The following is a 21,668-nucleotide window of genomic DNA, read 5'->3' on the forward strand; positions in this document are numbered from 1 at the left end:
CTTGCTGTGCTAAACATGTATTTGTCTATCTGTGTTAACACTTAACAACTACAGATTTTTATCTGCTTAATTTGTCATGGAATAATGAGAGAACAGATTCCACTTGGCCATGAAAGTGCTTGTCAGTCAAGCAAGCACTTAAATAGCACTTGTGCCTGAAAATTATAAAGTCTGTATATAAAAAGGCTGCATTTCCTGAACAGGGAATGCAATATTTTTGTTAAACCTCTTGAATTAAAGCTGCACTTTCCTCAATATTTACAGCACACACAAAAAAGCAGTAATTCAAATTATTATTACATGCACATCTGTGCTTGTTGACATCCTCTGACTGGGCTCAGTGAACCAGCAGGAGGCAATGGGCTGTAAAATAAATCCTGAAATGAAAGTAAAAGTTCAGCTACTTAATTTCTTTTTCTTTTTTCTTTCTTGACCGGCTGGTTCGCCTAACTGCAGGAGTGCTCTTTTTCTTTATTCTTTAAACACCACTCTCTCCCACTCTGAGGGTGCTGTACCTCCTCTATCCATAAATGCCACGATCAAAGTCTTCACTTTATTGGTGTTAGACTTGACCTCTCACCCCACTCTGCCAAATGTCAGGACTCCACATCTCTCTGGTCCAGCTGTTATAAATAAAGGGCTGGGGTCCCAGAACTTGCACATCCCCTGAATCCAGGATGTCTTGTAAACGGCCTCTCAGACATGACCTTACTGAGAAGAGAAGGTCGTAATGCCAAAGCGGGCCAATAGCAGATTGATTCAGTGCAAAAAGTGTCAGTGCACTTACAGCAATCAGCGGCAGGACTCTCAAAGCTGGTGGTTGAAAATAAAACATTTTGCCCCTTTAAATTTTTGTTGCAGATCACCCCGACCAGCAGGAGCAAATGTTCAGGTATTCTCACATGGCTTTTTTTTTTTTAAATACATGTTAGAGTCGGGGTATTTTAGTTCTATTTCTGTGCACAGTTTGAGAAAGGTCATAAGAGTGTTCCTGCTTTCAGCAAAGCCTCAATGTTGTTTTGTTGAACTGTCCAGCAGAGGGCAGAGTAAGACTGTTTAATCCATTGATCCCCCTCATCTTCCACCCCCTCCTCTTCCTTTCTGCTCACATCCCTCTTATGATAAACTTTAAAAATCAATTTTTCTTCCACTCGCTCATATTTTACCCCAGAACGAGAGATGGCACTTTTACAGCTCAGGATGATTTGTTTTCTTTCTTTGTTCTACGAGCAGTTCCCCCTCTTTTTCTCCTTCTGTCTGCCAACTCAGTGGCTCTTTGCCCTGCATGGCTTCCCCCTCATTCCAGCCTAACATTCTCTCTCTCTCTGGAAGAGGCTGTCACGGCCAAATCGTGAATTTATGCACCCATGGGAGACGTCTGCAGCTCTCCATGACTCCAGAGACTGAGAACACACAGACTTGTGAGCTTCATGTGTACATATACATGTGCATGCTTTACACACACAAAGGCATGAACACACACTTCTGAGGTATCTCCTTAAAATGCCAAGATTTTATTGCCTCGAGCACAAAGCCAGCTACCAAAAGCCTCCCCCCTCCTTTTTTCAGAGCAGGCTGATTCTGTGTATATGGCTTAATTTCAGCCACCTGTAGAGTTTCCACATTTGCTTCACAGTCTACACTCTCAATTTATGTCTGTGTAACCCAGGACAGCTCAATCCCCTGGCTCTCTGCCCAGGTACACCCTATAGCTGCAGCTAATGAACCATAGCATTGGTGCCAAACTGTGGGGCGGGAACTAACAAGAGTATGGTCCAGATATGGTGAAGCCCATTCCCAGCGCTTGTGACCTCGGTGAGAGAAATCCTACGGGGCCAGTCTACACCCCTAACACGCTTGCTGCACTACCACAAACTCAATTACCCTCATCAGTCATCGGGTCCAAGCAGCAGGACTAACCCCCGTGCTACAGTCCAGTCACAAGACCCCAGCTTCTCCTCAGGTAAGGCTGTGCACACACACACACACACACACACACACACACACACACACACACACACACACACACACACACACACACACACACACACACACACACACACACACACAGCTGGCCTCAAACAAGAGACTCTGACATTACGTAGTGCTCTCTGCTCTCTTAAGCCCTTCGGCCACAAACATACCCTGTTATTCTTCTTTATCAGCTTATTAGAGGGGGGGGGGGGGGGGGGGGATTCTGAGTGTAGAGGAGGTTATGGTTTTCAAATTTAAAAAAAGAAAGAGGAAAAGGACTGACAAATAAAGCATGATGTTGTGAAAAGAAGAATGCAACTGTGAGAGTGGTGTGAGCTGCTTTGGACAGAGGAGCAGAGAGTAGAGGATGGTGGGGGCCCTGTCACAGCCCCTCCAGGGTAATTGGCTCCAGATGTGAGGCAGCGTGGCCCCTGCGCCAGAAAGGCGTCAGGGCTGCATTAAAGGCTCAGCGCAGGGCTGATGGGATTGCAGTGACACAAACTAACCCCTGCTCCCAACCAAAAAAAACAGAATCCCACACTGCGCTGCTGACCACTGGGCCTCCATCGGCGCTCTTCCTTACTCCTCAACCTCTGGTCGTTACATGCCAAATTGACAAACCACTACAAAGCTTTTCCTTGTAAAACTTCCCTTGTTTATTTATAAAACCTCCTCTTTCACTCTTGACCTTGATTCCAGTCCTGAAAACATACGGCTCTGCTACAGAGGTGTATTGTGTCTCGAGGACTATATAGGGACTGCAATCTTGGAGTCAAGTTTATTTTTTTAGTCATTGTGTTGGCCCTTATTGTGAACTGGCAGGTGATGCGTGTGTCAGTCAGTTCTTCCCCTTTATTCGAGAAAGTGACGAGTTTGCTGCACACAATGGTTTTCAGTTAATACACAGCTTTGGGGACTCCCCTGGTGAAAGGGCTAAAGGACATCGCTCATCTACAAATGCAGCACGGGCTTGTCTGAAGCACGCTAGCTGAAAAGCAGGAGCAGATGATGTTGTCAAACTGCACCATGTCACATATAAAGATCTCTAATCGTGTTTTTCTCCTGCTTTGAGGCCTTATTTAAGCAATATGATATTTAAAAACATCATAAAGAAATAAGGAGTATAAATGGGTCACATTCTCCTATGACCAAAGCGTGTGCTCTTTCAGAAAGAGTGCTCAGAGTGAGGAATGCTCTTACTGTGACACAAAGAACATGTTTACTGATAGAGCATGGAAATTGATTAAAAGCAGAAAAGCGGCATGGAGTGAATGTAGATGGAGGGAACAGAGAGAATGGGAGGAAAGAGGGAAAAAATAAATAAATGGAGAGCACTTCATCAGTGATGACACTTGCGTATTGATGGCATCTCTTCTGAGTTGCAGTCCCCACCGTGACTAACAAGGACAGCCACTCATCATGCCAACCGGCATTTAAAAAGCTCATGTGAAGCACCTTTCAGCCAGGAATGCCTGTTGAACAAGATTATGCAGGCAAACAGAAAGCAGATGTTGTCCGCACTGAGATTTTCAGTTTCTGATGTCCACCACAACAGAAAATTCAATTTAATTTAATTTATAAAGACACGAAATCACAACAACAGTCACCTCAAGTTGCTTTGTGTTGTAAGGTAAAGACCCTACAATAACGCAGGGAAAACTCCAACAATGAGACGACTCCCTGTGACCGAGCACTTGGCAACAGCGGGAAGGAAAAACTCCTTCCTAACAGGAAATAAAGACGGAAACAGGTTCAGGAGGGGCAGCTGTCTGCCGTGACTGGGTGGGGTGAGGGGAGGGAGAGAGAAGACACACTGATAACAGTCTCCAGCCACCTGTAGAAACGTAGATAATACTTTCTGCATATCTAATCCAGTGGTTCCCAGCCTGTTTTCACACACAGGATGGGCAAAGTAGGCTGAAGGTCAAAGTGAGGACACCAGGTTCACCCTTCTCCTGATTTCCAACAACAGAAAATGATTTTCAAAGAACACAGCCGACGCCTCTTGAAACAATACAAAAGTGGCGGCTGCCAGCAGGAGCTTAATTCCGGCCCACCATCGCTCCTCTGCTGGCTCATTCCATCCTTTAACCCTGGGAGATGGTGCTGTCATACTGCTGGACATGGGCCCAGGGTGTGAGTGAGTTTAACTAAACAAAAACACTCCCACCTCTGGGCCCGAGGACTCGGGACCCAGTCAGATCTCCATTTTAAAAAAAACAAAAAAACCCAGCTCTGGTTTGAGTTAACATGCATTTTTCCAGCTCATTATAAACCTGGAAAAATATCTGAGCATGTGGTTATCTTCACCTAGTTAGGTTTTGATAAAACATAGGACGCCTGAGTTTCTGTGAAATGGTGCCGACCTGGACTGCTGTGGACACAGTCTGACACCAGGTGGCAATCTTGCTCTGCTTTTGCCTTCAGCATAGAGGTTTGTAAATGATCCCGTGCAGGAGAAGGTCAGGATTCTTAATTTGTTCCTATTTGTCAGAAACACTGTTGTTTTCCCACTTCATTTATAGCTCCTTTATCTGAGGACTTTCTCACTGGCATTTCTTTAAATTATTCCTTCAAGCCCAAAATTATTACAATTATTTGGAAAAAATGTACTTCAGTATTTTTTTCTGCTGTCATACTTCATTGCTTCTACCCCTCATGACAACCAAATATATATGTTCAGCTGTGGTGCCCTTTATTTCTGGGAGTGTCCTTAAGAGGGGTGGATTGAAGCACGGGGATATTCCCTGCATTACCGAACCTTGTTTTAAAAAAAGGAAAAAAGGGTGGCGTGAAAATCCTGCAGCCGCTGCTTTCTCGCAGGGATGGCGGGGGCCAGCCTGCCTAATTCCTCAGATTAAAAGCAGCAGTCGGGTGGCCGTAGGTTCCAGAGGCAGCATGAAGACAATCTAAACAGCATTATGATTAGAAACGTACAGAGCATGTGGCTTTCATTAGCTACAGGCTGAAAACCACAGTACAACTGAGGAGCGGGGCCTCAGCGTCAGCAGTGTGCCTGCCAATCAAACAAGCAGACATGTTTTGACTGATGAGCTTTCTAGAAAACCGATAAAGACATTTTAGTGGTTAAATAGAGCAAAACTGACATGTCATTACATAAACAATGTCTCTTTTATCAAGTGCTGGCAATTTGATACAATCTAACACATTTTAAATTAGGCCCACATGGCGTGCGCTATAATGAACCAACAAACTGATCACCGGTTTTATCACATTCACTGCAGTAGACGATGTAGCAGAAATAGTTTTACCTGATTTTAGAGTGCTCAAAGCTCAAAGACACTCAAAACAAATGCCCCAAAAAATAAATGTGATTCATAAAACCCACTGTGTTTACAAATACATATAGTGTCACATACAAAATTTAGGAAAGCAGTAAACTTCGATGTAGTCTTCATCAGGTGGTCAATAATTTACATAAAGTGCAAAAATCGCAAACACAGAACAAGTAGAAATGAAAAAACAAGCACATTAAAGTAAATTTACAGCTTTGTATCACAAACCCACACATCAGATTTGAAAAAAAAAAGACAAGACTTGCCCTGAATTTGGTACAGTACAAAGGTCAGTGCGGTACAGGAGATGTAAACATTGAGCTGAGATTGGAAAGAACATAAAAAACAAAAAACAAATGTAGAATAATTTTATCATAAATAAATGCCTGGGGGCGATGCTGTTCCCTTTATTTATTCAACTTTCAGTTTGTTTGGTGCGCGCTTCATTTTCTTTGGTTTTGTTGTTGGTCTGGGGGAGGAGACCAGAAGGGGGCTAGGAGCTCTTTGCCCATGTGATGACGATAACACAGAAACTGATGACTCCCATAATCACGCCAAAGACCACGAGTAGTGCAGCCTGAAGGGGAGAGAGGAGAAAGAAAAGAAAAGAAAAAAATCGAAATAATTACCAGATTACCTCAAAATATAATGTATGCAACTTCATCGCCAGATCTTCTATTTACGGAAGAGCTCATTTACCCCAACAGAGTCGAAGGACCTGAGGGGCTGCCTGCTGATTTTGAGGTAGAAGATGCCCGGAAAGACAAATAAGAGGCAGCTGGATGTTGTTGATCCTGAGGAACAAACAGGAAAGGCTCATGATAGGAGATTTATAAACTGTTTGAGCAGGACTCCAGCCATCAATTATGTATAAGCAGATACTGCAGTTCTAGCCAGTACAATCAATAACTGTGGGCTACTGGGATATTGGCAGCTTATAATGCCTGTTCATATTTAAAAGGTTACAGGTAAGGAAATAAAAATATATCTATAATTTATGAACAATATAATATCTATTGATATACACCCCCCCCCCCCCCCCCCCCCCCCCCCCCACTCCCATATGTTAAAAGTATTTTCAAAGTACCACATACCTACTACTCCAAACACATTTCTGATATCAGGCACAAAGATGGCGAGTATCAGCACCACACACAGGATGGTTAGAGTTGCAGCGATGTGGATCAGCCAAGAAAAGGCACGCCCCCCGAAAAGCATCAAAATTGCAGCTTTACGGGCCTGCAGCAAGCACACAGACACAGACAGTACCCATTCAAGCTGAAAGCACTCGAGTGTTATTGCAACTAAATGTCTTAAAGCAGAAAGAAGGAAAGTGAAGTAATCTGCTTTTCTGGCAGCTGTAACACAGTAACAGAGCCAGATGAATTTTCTAGGCGACAATAAATTTAAATTGATAAAGTGAAAGAGTAAAAAGGTGGAACTGAAAAATAAAACCATCTTGATCACAATAACAACATAAAAATGATCAACAAAGCCTTCAAGTATTTTCAGTTCAGTTCTTCAGTTTCACAGTTTGAGTAAAAAAAGAAAAAAGAAGAAGCACTAAACAAACCTGTGTGGAAAAAGCATCGTTATTATTATTATTATCATCATCATCATCATCATCATCATCATCATCATGATGATGATGATGAAGCAGGTCTACTCACAGGGAAGTGTATAAGTGGCACAGTCAGCAGCACAGACAGGAGGATGGCCAGTCGAACCGCTATCACCATGGTGTCCCGGGGCAAGTATGCATCATAACTGAGGAGCAGCTCGGATTCCACGTGAGCTAAAAGTTAGAAGATGAAAACAGAGATGGGACAATGCTTTCCTTTGAATGAAAGTGTCCCTGATGACTTACCGTAGAAGGTGAGGTAGCCAAACAGCGCAGAAATAAAGTACAGCAAGAAGCTGAGGCTGATGCCGATATTCGTGACCTTCTGCATCCTGGCTTTGGTAGGTCTGAAAGACAAAGCGATAATAATGCATTCACGTGACAAGCACCTATTATGGTCATTTCCAGCTCCATATTTTATTCATAGACTTAGAATATCTTTAAATGATACATAACAATTATAATTTATCTTATTATCCTATCCTGGGCCTTGGTGTAGCCCCTAAGTCAGGTCATTTAACCTCCTCTCCACATAGAAAGCAAACTGTAGGAAATGCATGTAGAGGAGCCTAAAGCCTGAGCTTCTTACTCACGCATCCTCCAACTACTTGAAACTTTGCCGTGTTTAATATAAGCAGCTGTTTTCTGTCATAACTGGATACATATGACAGAAAACAGGCAAAAATAGTAGAAATAAACGCGAAGCTGACCGATCCAGTTCGCAGTAGATCGGCAGGACAGCCGTGTGGCACAGAAAGGAGAAGGCCATGGTGGGGATGGCATAGGCACTCTGCAACACAAACACACACACACACACACACACACACACACACACATCAGTCAGAGCACAGCAGTCATTAACAAATTAACAACCTACTCAGTTACACTGGAGGGAGGAGGTAGGTGGGTCAAGGTATGGTCCTCATAGTAGTAATTACTGCTTGGGCTGCTAAGAGTGAGGATGCAAATCGAAATGTGAGAACTTTCTGAACTTTTCTTCCACTAAATGCATCTTATACTACGTGCAAGTATACATCTATAGTGCCGTGTGAGCACATTATAGGAAACGGTCGAGAAAGTGTAAATCGGTGTCATGTGTCAGCTGCGTAGTGTGCTTGAGTTCCACATGTACAGGTTACACTTCACAGGTGAGAGTGTGACCTGTCAACACAGTGGAGCAGCTGCAGCAGATCTACGTTTAACAGCTTCTCACTGCCACCTCAAAGCCTCCGCGTGTTCAGTGCCGAGGAAAAACGCTGGTTTCCTATACGTACCTTACTAGAGATGACGAAGAGTTTTGGAGAACACTCTGAGTCAGAGGAATTTGATATCTGGAGAAACAAGGTGAAAAAGTGAGCCGGTTATTTCTAGAAAGAGATGAGTTCAGCAGTGCTGCTGCAAATAGTAAAGCTTAATTTCAAGCTTAAGGGAAACAAGTATTCTAATATAGCTCATAGCAGGTTTTTTGTATGGTCTGTTTAATTCCTAAAGGTCAGAGTTGATTTCCAGGATCAGGCAAGGTTATCTGGACTTCCTGTCCTTCAGGAACAGCATCAGTTACCATACACAGATCTGTGCAGCCTTCTCTGGTCCTCATCAGCCTGTGCAGACACAATCAGTAAGCTCAATCTCCTGGGCTTTCCTCTTAATCCCGTGCCCGTGACCTTCTGGACCATACTGCACCAGATCTGTGTTGTTTTCAAAAGAGTATTTATGTGCTGAAAGAAATGCTGTTCTTACCTTGAAGGCACCTGAAAGGGACGTTATATTGTGGGGCAGTGGGCAGGGGATGGACCATTTCTTGACCACGACCTACACGAGATAATAAATAAAGTCAAAAATGAAAACAAACAAACAAACAGATGGACGTATGGAGGTTCGTGTCAGAGCTTACCACAACTGCAAAGTACAGCATGAATAAGAAGGCGAGACTACTAGTGTATCCCAGGAAGCCTGTAAGGACGGGAGAAAGATCTATCAAGAAGCAACCAAACAAGAAAAAAATAAATAACACGCTTGAGGATCGCTTAACGTACCAATTTTAGGCAACAATGACAGAGGTAGAACGACACAAAGTGTGATTATGATCAGAAGCAGCCTGCCATCCTCATACCAGGCATTTCTGGAAAATAAATAAATGAATGAATGAATAAAAACAGCAAGGGAGTGAACTATTACAGGTTAACACTGAATTAAGCCACGTTTTATTATCAGGTCAGGGATAGGAGAGAGTATTCTTCCATGCCTTAAGATGGGCCGGCTCTGGAAATTTGTCTCCATTTTGTGCTCAAATACAGAGCGACAGATTCATCATGTGGTATGAATTAAAGGCTTTAGCTCTTGCAAACCATAACAATTATGTAATTCACATGCAAACGTTGTGTCGCTCCATCAGATGAGACCACATTTCACTTGCTGGGTTTTTGGAGAGGGGGAATAATATTTTCCTTTGCCGAGGGATAGCCTTGGCAGTTCATTCGAGATCGGGGAGTAAAATGAGGAGGAGGAGGGGGGTGGGGGCTTGGCGTTCGAGGTGACACATGTGGAAGGCATGCCGGCTCCACCGGGGTCGGTCGAGGTGGGTGCTGCCCGGCTCTCTGCTGCGGGTTGTATGCGGGGGTCGTGAGGGACTGGCTCCACCGCTCTTTATGGGGGCTTCCAGAGTCAAGCAGCACCTGCTCTGACAACATCAACACCCACTGACCCCTGTTTGGCAGTTTCACAGCTGTGGCGTTACCATAGGCGCTGATGGATTTGTCTCCGCATCTACACCGTTTCTACCCTGTAACTGGATGTCACCGAGACCTCTGCTCTGACCTGGACTCTCTCTGGTCCAATCAGGTCTGCTCCAAGCCAAGTTTACACAAAGTATTCGACCCAATCTTAATTAAGGCGAGGCCGGTTTATTTGCACATTACTTTTCAACAAGAAGCACTTTAAATTAAAGAAAAAAAAGCTCTCATTCCTGCAGACATTTTTGTAAAAAAAAAAAAGAAAAAGGGATCTCTGGAGGCTGCAGGCTTACTGTAAAGTCACAGGATACCTAGAAGAACCATGAAATGTGGAACATTTCACGCTATAACGAGATGCAGGATAGCTCTCGGTTAAAGCCGGAGCACGACTGCCAATGAGTCAATCTCGAACATCAGCATAAAGATAAGATAAGATAAGATAAGATAACCTTTATTAGTCCCACACGTGGGAAATTTGTTTTGTCACAGCAGGAAGTGGACAGTGCAAAAGTTATGACGCAAAAATTAGAATACAATAAGAATAAATACAGTACACAGCTGTACAGAATAGAATAAAATAAAATACTATATACAGTAGAATAAAATAGAATAAAAATATACAATAAGATAAAAATAGAATACGAATGCTATATACAACTGAGTAAAAATACAACGATGCCAGAAAAGATTATTGCACTTAGTGTTATTGCACATGTGTGGATGTGTGTGTTTGTTCAGTTAAAGTCTTTGTTGTGGAGTCTGACAGCAGTGGGGAGGAAAGACCTGCGAAATCTCTCCGTCCCACACCGTGGGTGCCGCAGTCTCCCACTGAAGGAGCTGCTCAGTGCTGTCACAGTCTGCTGCATGGGGTGGGAGACGTTGTCCAACAGGGATGACAGCTTAGCCGCCGTTCTCCTGTCACTCACCACCTCCACTGGGTCCAGAGGGCATCCTAGAACAGAGCTGGCCCTTCGGATCACCCTGTTCAGTCTCTTCCTGTCCCCAGCAGAGATGCTGCCGCCCCAGCAGACCACACCATAAAAGATAGCAGAAGCCACCACAGAGTCATAGAAGGTCTTCAGGAGTGGGCCCTCCACTCCAAACGACCTGAGTCTCCGCAGCAGGTACAGCCTGCTCTGCCCTTTCCTGTAGAGGGTGTCTGAGTTATGAGTCCAGTCCAGTCTGTTGTTCAGATGAACACCAAGGTACCTGTAGCTGTCCACAGCCTCAATGTCCATACCTTGGATGTTCAGTGGTTGCAGTGGAGAATGCTTGTGCCTGCGGAAGTCTACCACCAGCTCCTTGGTTTTACTGGCATTGATCTGGAGGTAGTTCAGCTGGCACCAGTCCACAAAGTCTTGAGTCAGTCCTCTGTACTCCTTGGCGTCCCCATCAGTGATGAGGCCGACTATTGCAGAGTCATCAGAGAACTTCTGCAGGAAGCACTGGGTGGAATTGTGGGAGAAGTCTGCAGTGTAGATGGTGAAGAGGAACGGAGCCAGAACCGTTCCCTGTGGGGCCCCTGTACTGCAGACGACCCTGTCCGACACACAGCCCTGAGTCCTCACATACTGTGGTCGGTCGGTGAGGTAGTCCAAAATCCAGGTAGTGAGGTGATGGTCCACTCCAGAGTTCTCCAGCTTGTCCTTCAGAACCGAGGGAAGAATAGTGTTGAAGGCACTGGAGAAATCAAAGAACATGATTCTCACAGTGCTTCCAGCGGTCTCCAGGTGAGCGAGGGAACGATGTAGGAGGTGAATGACGGCATCATCCGCGCCAATGCCAGGCTGGTAGGCAAACTGAAGTGGGTCCAGTGATGAGCTTGTTAGGCGCCGAAGCTGAGCCAGGACCAACCGCTCCAGGGTCTTCATCAGGTGGGATGTCAGAGCCACCGGCCTGTAGCTGTTGAGGTCCTTGGGGCGTGAAGTCTTTGGCACTGGTACAACACAGGAGGTTTTCCAGAGCTGTGGGACTCTTCCCAACCTCAGGCTCAGGTTGAAGAGGTGCTCCATCACCCCACACAGTTGGTCCGCGCAGGACCTGACGACCCTCGAGCTGATGCCATCTGGGCCCGCTGCCTTCTTGCCATTAATCCTCCTCAGTTCCCTCCTAACCTGGGTGGTTGAGAGAGACAGGCTGGAGCCTTGTGTTGAGTGTGTATTGGATGCTGTTGTTGGGGGTGGGGGGGAGTGAGCAGGGTGAATAGAGGAGGTGTGAAGTGTCTGAGGTGTCAGAGGTGGAACAGCAGCAGTGGGGGTGGGTGAGTCTGCAGCCGATGTTGTAGACTGTCTCATGGTTGAATCAAATCTGTTGAAGAAATGATTCAGTTCATTTGCCCACCTCACATCCCTCCCAGGCAGAGAGTTCTGCTGTTTGTGGCCTGAGATGGTTCTGAGGCCTCTCCAGACTTCACCAACGTTGTTTTGCTGAAGCTGGTTCTCCATCTTCTAAATCTGGCCGCGCACAATCCCAGATCCACAGCTGTCCGTGTCTTTGGCCTTGAATTTAAACGCGATGAGAGAAGCGGGACACACGCAGTCTGTTAGCAGCAGCGCAGAAAAGATTGAGCGTGACTTTGTTTTCGCTCTGCCGTATTATGATAAATGAGCCAGATAAAAGAAACGCGTTTTAATATAAAACAACTCATTTATTTGGGCTTTGATGGAATCGAATGTGCGCGTCTGTTAACATCTCAAAGCCGCTCATTAACAGAAATGTTTTGTTTCCCTCAGCAGTGAGCTGTAATTAGAATGGCAAAACTGATATCCCCTTGTATCAGTCTGATTCCGGGGAACATGTGTGAGAGATTTTGGGGGGTGGGGGTGAAAGGAGAGCGCTAATACAAAGCAGCTGTGTGTGGAAGATTCAGATGTTGACGGATAGGGCTGAGAGCAGCTACAACTCTTGCTTAAACCAGTGTGGCCAATAATAAAGTGATAGAAGTTACATTCTTTGCCAAGGACTTCTCTGCAGGCATGTCCACGCAGACCAATGAAAGGCACTGGCTGCTGCTGATAGGTGATGAATGGCTCTCGTATCGGGAATACATTTCCTGTGGGCATGCCTCACGCTACACGACAGACAGAGAAAACATTAGCAGTGTATTTTGGTTTAGCGAGGGAGCTTCCCCGACATTATTCATGCGCTTCTTATTGCCCGACTAATTCCAGTTTGTGTAGCTTTGTGGCGCACAAGTGTCAAATTTGACTTATTTAAAAAAGGCCAAAAGGTATAATCTACAACATCATGGGAACAGGAATGACTCATTCTTTATCTCAGTGCAGCTAATTCAAAAGAATGACTTTGTTCAACCCGCAGCTGTGACAGATTTTGAGCTGAATTTCTTTTTTGGCAAACGAGGGAGCTCACAGCGCTGGATATACCCACCCTGGGCTGTCTGCACTCAGGAGGCTGTTGATGGCTGCAGGAAGCTCCGACTTCAAGATGAACAAATAGGATGACATGGCTGAGAAGCGAGAGAACAGAAAGGGTTCAGAAATTGAGTGTTTATTAAAAAAAAGAAAGAAAAAAAAGCCCATAATCACACCAAGCTACTAAATCATAAAAACAGCAGATGAATGTGTGCTGTCACAAGCAATCATAAGCTGCTGTGTGAGGATGATGAGCGTTTTTCCAGTGTGAGGAAATAGCAGGGTGGAAGGGGGGGGGTTACTACGGCTCCAATGCAAACGGGTGGGGCAGGCAGCTCAAGGGGATCACCGGCAAAGCCCTTGGCATAGAGGAGCGGACATTATGCAGGACTTCCAACTGCTGGAGACCGCGAGTAGCAGCCATGACGAAGAAGTGCGAAGGGGGGAGGAATGCTAACAATAATGATCTCTGACGCTAATCCAGGTACTTCTCCCCCTTTCTCCACCTCACTAGGAAACAGGATACTTCCCTGTATGCACAGGCAACCAATCAGAGAGAGAGAGAGGGGGGGGGGGTCACTTTTTGTGAGTATTAGAAGCCCCAAAAACAAGAAAGCAAGCAAGAAAGGGGGAAGAGAGCATCATCAGAAGTGAGCACGTTTGGTATTCAGATGCAATGTGTGGCCAGTTATAAAGGGAGATAATGTTAAGGGATTTAGATTTGTGAAGCCACGCTAGCCAGAGTTAGTTGGGCCCTTATTGCCTCGGAGGGCAGATCTTGCGCTTGCCGTTAAATAAGCCTGGCCTTAATCCCCCAGATCCTGTATTTGTTTATGAAAGAAAATTCCCCCAGCAACACTTCGGCCCACACAGACGCACGGACATTCCCTCTCTGAGAATAACTGCAGACATTTTATGTAAGCGCTCAAATCTGTCAATAAGATGTTACTCTGAGGCTGCGGGTTTTTTTTAGCAGATTAATCAAAAACGTACCCTGGGAGAGTTCATCCGTCAACTTAAAGAAAGCATGAAAGTTTTTTTTATATTATATGTATCGTTTTAAGCCACAGACAAATAAAGACATGCTGACAGAGATCACACACAGCAGACATGATGCAATGGTTTCGTTCGATGCAGCTGGTTACTGTAAGTATAACACCACATCTGTGGAAACTGCTGGTGGGACAGTATTTGCATCTTTAAAAAAAAAGCAGGGAGGGGGAAAAAAAAACCCTGAGTGAAGAGAAAGCGTTGCCAAGTGGTAAGAAAACGTATTAGAATAATAAGTACGTATGTAAACTTCAAGAAAAGTTGATCTAAACCTTCTGTGTGTGGTCAGCAAATAGCGGCAGAGTGTGCTCAACAAAGGCCAGAGCCACTTTCATTTCATTAAGGACAAGGGCCGAAGCCGGCTGTGAGAGCCCTGGGCTGGTCAGTAATTAAGGTCAATTGGCCCATCAGCCTTTGGCAGTGCAGATGAATGTTTACCCAGAGTGAGGCTAATTGCACTCTTATAAAAGGAGCCCGGGGTATAGACAGATGCATGCTGGAGTGCTGGCTCTCACACTCTCACACATATTGCCCCCATGCTGGGAAAACCGCACACATACCAGAGGGCACGGCAATAATCCACTCAGCCGTGCCACTAATGACTGCAGAGGAGCTATCACCTCAGCTCTCGACTGTCTGGGAAGCACGGTTTGTGGCTGAGGAATGACAGTAAGAGAAAGAGAGAGAGAGAAGTGAGGGGGTGGGGGAAATAAAGGGAGGGGTCCCATTAGGCTACTCCACACACAGACGGTGGGAGTGGGTTTACCATCAGCGATCAATTAGAGGAGAAGTCATGTTTCAGGCTCAGGGGAGGAGACAGCGGCTGCAGGGTCAGAGGTTATCAGGGAATCGAGATAATAGCCACACAGGAGGGTGGCTGTAAAACACCAGCCATTTGGGCACCAGCAGGAGGCGCTATCTACCTCCAAAATAAACTGACCATAGTCTGACCCTGCAGCACTCCTCACCCTCTTCACCACCCTTCTCCTATAAAAACCCACAAAAATCAGTTCCTGTCCAGCATGTCAGAAATGATGTATGTAACTGCACATTGAACCGGGGGCTCACTTACCACCGATATTTTGGATAAGAATAGCGATTCCAACCAGAACCTAAAAAGACAGTCAGTGTGAGCAAGTTCTCTGGTCACGGTGGAAAAACTTGTAAAAACTTTTTGGCAGGGCAAATGTGCAGCAATCCAAAAATCAACACTTACTTTTCCTGGTTTTTGTAAGGCTTTCCCTCCGAGGTCTTCATATGAATTGATACCTAAAGCCAAGAAGAAGAGGGAAAAAAAGAAGAATCAGACATGAAAACGATGTCAGGATGACTATCACATCACAAAATTCTTCATGGAAAAATGGGATTATCTGGTTTTTATCTCCTCTCTTTGCTCCTGTAAAATATTATTTAAACATCATCTGAAGTTTCTCACAATGAGGATGCAAATAATAAGTAAATGGAACGGGAAAAAAAAATCAAGTGAGGGTGTTTAAATGTAACAACTCTGGATGAAGCCCCCTGGATACACCCACAGAGACGTGTTACCCTGCATCCCACCCACCTGTTTGGTCACAGAGCTTCAGCAGGAGGTGTATAGAGTACGCAGCCAGGCTGGACACCAGCACCAACAGGATACTGGAAAAAAACGTTTCTCATCATATCTTTACAAGCACGTATCAAATTGTAAAGCAAAAATAAACACTGGGAGACACAGTTTTAGATGCTCTATAGGAATTATAACAAACTAATCCAGATATCGTCTGGGATACCAGGGGTCAAGTCATGCATTTTTCTGCCTTACGCACCGAGAAGATTCTTACCAAAACCCAACTATTCCAGTGCTAGCCATGGCATAAGCTAGACCCAGTATGCCGCTGCCCATGATTGCATTCATCAGGTTAAACACAGAGGAGGTGAAGGAGGCACCTCTGGCTCTGGATAGCACAGCTCCCTGCACATATAACACACAATATAAATAGCATGAAGAAAAAGATGCAGCAGAAGAAATCTGATTATTTTTGTAAGAGCCTCAGGAAGATTACTCATGACAGTATTAAGAACAACTGGCTTGCCCTGATGATGGATGTCATGAAAAGAGCACAGCAGTGGCATGGAGGATCAGGGAATGGAAATGGGAATGGATGGAGAGGGATTTGAGCTGCTGGCTGTGGGACAGCTGCCTGAGCTCAGGATAAGGGGAGCTGCCCAAACTGCTTGACCTCTCTAATGGGGGATATCCTGGACAGAACGAGTGGCAACTCTTGTGTCAGTGTCACAACAAGCTTAGATTGACCTTCAGGCTGTTGCAGTCCCCCCTGTTACAGTACTGAGAGACAGGAAGTGAACTAAGACCCCAAATGAATAAAAATACAAAGTAGCTGGAGTTTATTGTAAAGCATGGCACACTGAGGTAAAGCTTATCCCAGCTTGCACAGGGTACAATTCAACACAGTTGGAAGCAAAACAAGAAGAAATCAAACCACTGTGATGGATGTTTGGAGACAAAGTTAGAGAGCCAAAGCTGAGTTGGTTTGGACGTGCAGAGGAGGGAGAGTGGATATATTGGACAAGGAATGTTGAAGATGGAGCTGTCAGGCAGGAGAAAAGAGAAAGACCACACAGATTGTTGATGGATCTATTCAAGGAGATCATGCAGAGGGTTGGTGTGACAGAGGAAGATGCTAAGGATAGGCTGAGACCGAGGCAAATGATCTGCTGTGGTGACCCCTAAACAGAGTAGCCAAAGGAGGGAGAACATGTTGTTTTCAGTACTTTGCAAACATGTGTACGTCCAGATTGAGCCGCATGTTCACACCATGATGACAAAATTTATGGTAACCCTCACATACTCTCACTGAATCAACAACACACACCACACACTATGTCTTGCTTAGATTTGAACTGTAACTCTATATTGCTCACTGAAATCAGCCACATAAACTAACAAAATCAAGCTAGAAAGAGTCTCTCATTACCTTTAGACAGACAAGCTAAAACTTCTAAACTCTCTAAACATACATTACTGATGTTTTAAAAATGACTGTAACAGTCATTTTTAATATAATGAGGTCAAAAAGTTTTTGTCTGAAGTTAAAATTCTAAACACTTAAGTGGGCACTGAAATAGTCTCTGTGTCACAATAAAGTCTTTATCTGCATTATCAGTGCACTGTTTTAGCTTCAAGTAGCTTGGCAAACAACATTAAATTAATCTAGTCTGACATCAAATCAAAGAATAAGTGGTTCAAAGGCTGAAATATGAATTTGGTTTGTTGTTGTTTTTCCCCCATTTCCCCCTGCACACTATTAAAATGGCACATTCTGAAGAGGTGCAGATGGAGACACTTTGGTTTCTGCAGAGTTTTTGCAGGATTCATCAGCAGCTTTGAGCAGTCTGTCAGCGTGTATGTGGACAACTGATTTAATATAACCACAACAACATCCTCAAATGAGGGACTGACAGTAGAATTGTCCATTTAACTGTGAAACCATGGTATGTAATTAAATCACGCTTCTCTTTCACACCAACCCTCTTCCTGTCCTTGACTACATCCATAGTCTCCTCTGAGGTCTTCCTCTTTCCCTTTTGCCTGGCAGCTCCATCTTCAATATCCTTGGTCTAATATAGCCACTATCCCTCCCTCCAAACAGTCCCGACTTTGTCCCTGTGATGTACTCCTTTCTAATCCTGTCCATCCTGGTCACTTGTCTCCAAGCACTCTCTTGTTCACCTCTCTTGTGCCCTGTCTGGTCCTTTGGATTTTTAACCAGTGAAATACTGAAATAATGCCAGTATATTAAAAAAAAAATCATATATTTGTCTACTTCAATTTTGGACATAATTTACTAGCAAAAAAAAGACAAAGCCCAAAGGAAACAAAGTTAGAGATTAGCATGAGAGGGGGGAAAAAGAAGAAGAAAGAGAGGTTCTGGTGTTGGGTGTACTTTCACTGCAAGTGCTGACACAGGCAGAAAACAGATGAACAAGCAGTTCAAAACAAGCACGTGATATTTTTCCTGGACATTTTGACAGCCTGATTTACTGACAACACTACAAAAACCAGCCATTTTAACTGCTGTAATTCACAGTGTATTATTAAATTAAACAAAAAAAGTCACTGTTGATGTTTGACTTTTATTTTTTTAAATTTGGACCATTTAAAATATGTTTATTGAACTGTGATTTTAGATTTGTTGCAATTATTGCTACCCCTTCGCCAGATTTGAAGAAAAAAAAAATCATTTGTCAAATGTCTCTTGGATAAATAAAGTTATATAAAACACATAAATTCTTCCTTGTGACAGAAACACATTTATTTTCTGTCTCAGACTGTAGATTTTAGGTCAGCAAGTCATTCAGCGCAGTTTCACTTTTGGGTCTTCGCCTGTTGTTTTACCTGTAACAGAGGTGCAGTCTCTTTGGTGTCCTGGGCGGTGCGTTCACGGACCACGTCCACATCGTTGTTGATGCTCATTGTGGGTGGGGAACCGAAGCGGGAAACAAATTTATTAGTGTAAAAAAAAACCCTCGCAGATTGAGAGGAGACGGGGAGCCGCAGAGTTACGATACCATCTCAAACTCTCCTCCTCTAAACTTGTCAGCTGATCACTGTTGATGTTGAGTCACGTGCCTCTTATTTCCGTCGCGTTCTACACGTCAGAAATTACACCGTGCAATCAAAATGCGAGTCGCTGCTCGCTTGACCAATCACCGCTCGACGGTGGTCGACGTCTTATGACGTAGTTCAAGCATGCCTGCGATCGGAGGATGTTGAGGTGAGCTGTCTGGATCTGGTTTATCGTTAGTGGTTAATTGTATACTTTTGTTTTAAGCTTTGTTCTGATAATTTGAATGTTTTTTCTTTTCTGCCTGATTATTACGGCGTTATTATGTTCGTAGGTTTCTCGGCAGGATCTTTGTATCTGCACAAACTCAAAGGAGCCTGAATCCTGCCACTGTGCACCGCTGCTTTTGCTCTGCAGCGTATCCTTGCTTGGCTGTGAAGCCCATAATGGAGCCTAAACTGTACCGACCCCCTCCAGAGGTCCGGGGTATGACCTCTCTGGACAAAGACGCCTTCACACAGACTATTACAGTCCCTGCTCTACGGGTGCCCATTGGGGTCTTAAACAAAGTAGTGAAAAGCCTAAAAAAGTCGAGCATCCAGCGCCCTGGTGTGCCCAGGGTGGTTCAGGACAAAGAGCAGAGTAGCGACTTTCGCTTGGTCCTGTTGGACCCTCGCAGAGTCTCCTCGCCGAGCTCCTTCAGTGAGACTGAAGCTGAGGCTCTGAGGTCGTTCAGTGTCAGTGAGGAGCTCCACTACTATGAGCTGAAGCTGACCTATGACAACCTGAAGAGCGAAGAAGTGCTGGAGGCTGTGCTTCCCCAAGGTCAGGATGTGACCTCTGCGTTCAGTCGGGTGGGCCACATCGCACACATGAACCTGAGGGACCACCAGCTCACATACAAGAACCTCATAGGTGAGAGGCTGCTGCCTGGACAGCGGGAGGTTTTATTACAAACTGAAGTATCTACACGTCTTTCTGCTTATTTATTCACTTTATTTTTTTAATGTGTCACCCAAACTTACCAAGATTGGTGCTAGTGAACTGATGTGGGTACCCCTCTCTGCAGGGGCTCTGTGTCTTAAAATGTCAAAATGACAAGTACATCTGACTAAATACAGCTAACAGAAACAGTGGATCAGCTGGGATCACCCATCATTTCCAAATTTACAGTAAGGCTTCTTTTCTGTGCCTTCTCTTGCAGGTCAGGTGATCATGGACAAAAATCCTGGTGTCACCTGTGTGGTCAATAAGACGAACATAATCGATTCCACTTACCGCAACTTTAAGATGGAAGTGCTGGCTGGAGAGGAGAACATGGTCGCCAAAGTATGTGTAGTTCCACAGAGCCCTCTGTTTCACACTTGTTATTACATATGTTCAGTGCACAGGCTAATCGCTGTCCCGATCCCGATCCAGGTGAAAGAAAACGGGGTGACGTACGAGTTTGATTTCTCTCGCGTGTACTGGAACCCTCGGCTGAGCACAGAACACCAGCGGGTGGTGCAGCTCGTCAAGCGCGGCGACACTGTGTTTGACATCTTCGCTGGCGTCGGACCCTTCGCCATCCCAGCTGCTCGCTTAGGTGCCAGCATCTTAGCCAACGACCTCAACCCAGAGTCCTACCGATGGCTGCAGCATAACTGCAAACTCAACAAGGTGGAGAGCAAAGTCAGAGCCTTCAATCTGGACGGCAGGGCGTTCATCCGGGGACCTTTAAAGCAGGAGCTGCCTGTACTGATGAGGGGAACATCTGCCATTCATGTGGTGATGAACCTGCCTGCCTTAGCTCTGGACTTCCTGGATGCGTTCAGGGGCCTCCTGCACTACCAGGAGCCTCCTTGTGACGAGAACCTACCTACAGTGCACTGCTACGGCTTCTCCAAAGATGATGACCCTGACACAGATGTGGTGGAGAGAGCTTCCCGCAGCCTCGGATTCCCTCTGAAGAACCGATGCTCTGTGCATTTTGTGCGCAACGTGGCTCCTAACAAAGATATGATGTGTGTAAGGTTCACACTCCCTAAAGATATCCTCTTTGGAAGTGATGCTGAAGAGTCAGGTAAGGAATCACTCCTTCTTATGAGGTCTTTTCCAAAAGAAAAGGCTCAAACATCCCATAAATGTAGGAAGAAGAGGAATTGAAAATAAACAAGAGAAAAGCATGTTTCCTCAGTTTTCTGTCATAACATTTTAAGTTCCCACTTTACTTAGACATTACTTAGCCCATAGTGTGAATTTTGCATGCATGGGGATGATTTCTGTGACCATAATTTAGACACAATTAAAAGTAAAGCATGAATACCTGAACTCTCTGCCCCCCTCTCACGGACAATAACCATATCCAACTTCTTAATAGCAATGAACTGGTCTGCATTGGTGCATCATATCTTTATTCTCTTCCCCCTCCTGCCCCCCCCCCCCCTCTTTCTTAAATAGATAACTATCATATCTGATATCATATCTCACAGTACAATAATATTGAATGGGTTGCATTGTTGTATTTTGTCATGTTTCTCAGGTCTTTGTCTGAATTTCTACGAACATTATTGCTAAGGATTGTCTTATTGCATTGGAGTCACACTGGGTTAAATATGTACACTTGGGTTTTAAGGGGTATTTATTATTTTCTTCTTTTTTTTGGGTTGTATGGAAGCCCCAAACGCAATTTCATTGTTCTTGACAATGACAATAAATAAATAAATACTAAATACTAAATACCTGTGTTTGCGCTGTTATATGTGCTGAAATTCCAGAGCTAATTTTCAACGTTGGCACAGAGATGGTTTCCATGATGCTTTTTTCTGTTTGTCTACAGAACAAATTGAAGAGCCAGCCTCAAAGAGACAGAAGTGTGAAGAAACTACAAATGCAACGTAAGGATAAATATCGACTTGGCACAATGAGGACCATGAGGATCAGCGTAGGAGCCAACTTTATTTTTTGCACTTAAATATTGTTTATTTGAAGAAGTCACGGCTCAGCTTTGTGACTAAGTCATTTGCATTTTCTATTTTTAAATTCTGGCCTGCGTTTAATTTTAAAATAAATCTGCA

At 44.5% G+C, this 21,668-nt stretch overlaps 2 protein-coding genes across 5 annotated transcripts; one reads left to right on the plus strand and one right to left on the minus strand.

Moving 5' to 3' along the window:
* Window positions 1–1,848: 1,848 nt before the first annotated feature.
* Window positions 1,849–21,660, plus strand: trmt5 (tRNA methyltransferase 5). 2 transcript variants are annotated; one of them, XM_080871888.1, is made up of 5 exons: window positions 1,849–1,963; window positions 18,947–19,527; window positions 19,817–19,941; window positions 20,032–20,674; window positions 21,431–21,658. In XM_080871888.1, the coding sequence occupies exons 2-5, from the start codon at window positions 19,059–19,061 to the stop codon at window positions 21,490–21,492; spliced, it is 1,299 nt and encodes a 432-aa protein (XP_080728014.1). In that variant the 5' UTR covers window positions 1,849–1,963; window positions 18,947–19,058; the 3' UTR covers window positions 21,493–21,658. The 2 variants fall into 2 exon arrangements, with proteins under 2 accessions (XP_080728014.1, XP_080728013.1); XM_080871887.1 differs by lacking the exon at window positions 1,849–1,963 and adding an exon at window positions 18,716–18,822 and having other exon boundaries at window positions 21,431–21,660.
* Window positions 5,309–18,657, minus strand: slc38a6 (solute carrier family 38 member 6). Of its 3 annotated transcripts, XM_080871885.1 has the most exons (16): window positions 18,444–18,657; window positions 15,868–15,998; window positions 15,609–15,682; window positions 15,261–15,313; window positions 15,117–15,156; window positions 13,011–13,089; window positions 8,928–9,013; window positions 8,786–8,844; window positions 8,632–8,703; window positions 8,166–8,222; window positions 7,602–7,681; window positions 7,138–7,238; window positions 6,941–7,065; window positions 6,365–6,509; window positions 5,970–6,064; window positions 5,309–5,847 (listed from the first exon to the last, which is right to left on the minus strand). In XM_080871885.1, exons 1-16 carry the CDS (start codon window positions 18,519–18,521, stop codon window positions 5,764–5,766), a joined length of 1,359 nt encoding a protein of 452 aa, XP_080728011.1. In that variant the 5' UTR covers window positions 18,522–18,657; the 3' UTR covers window positions 5,309–5,763. The 3 variants fall into 3 exon arrangements, with proteins under 3 accessions (XP_080728011.1, XP_080728012.1, XP_080728010.1); XM_080871886.1 differs by lacking the exon at window positions 15,868–15,998 and having other exon boundaries at window positions 18,444–18,640; XM_080871884.1 differs by lacking the exons at window positions 5,309–5,847; window positions 5,970–6,064; window positions 6,365–6,509; ... (10 more) ...; window positions 15,868–15,998; window positions 18,444–18,657 and adding an exon at window positions 10,089–12,121 and having other exon boundaries at window positions 13,011–13,087.
* Window positions 21,661–21,668: the final 8 nt, after the last annotated feature.

The sequence above is a fragment of the Rhamphochromis sp. 'chilingali' genome (genome assembly GCF_963969265.1).
Source record: "Rhamphochromis sp. 'chilingali' genome assembly, chromosome: 21".
Lineage (NCBI taxonomy): Eukaryota > Metazoa > Chordata > Actinopteri > Cichliformes > Cichlidae > Rhamphochromis > Rhamphochromis sp. 'chilingali'.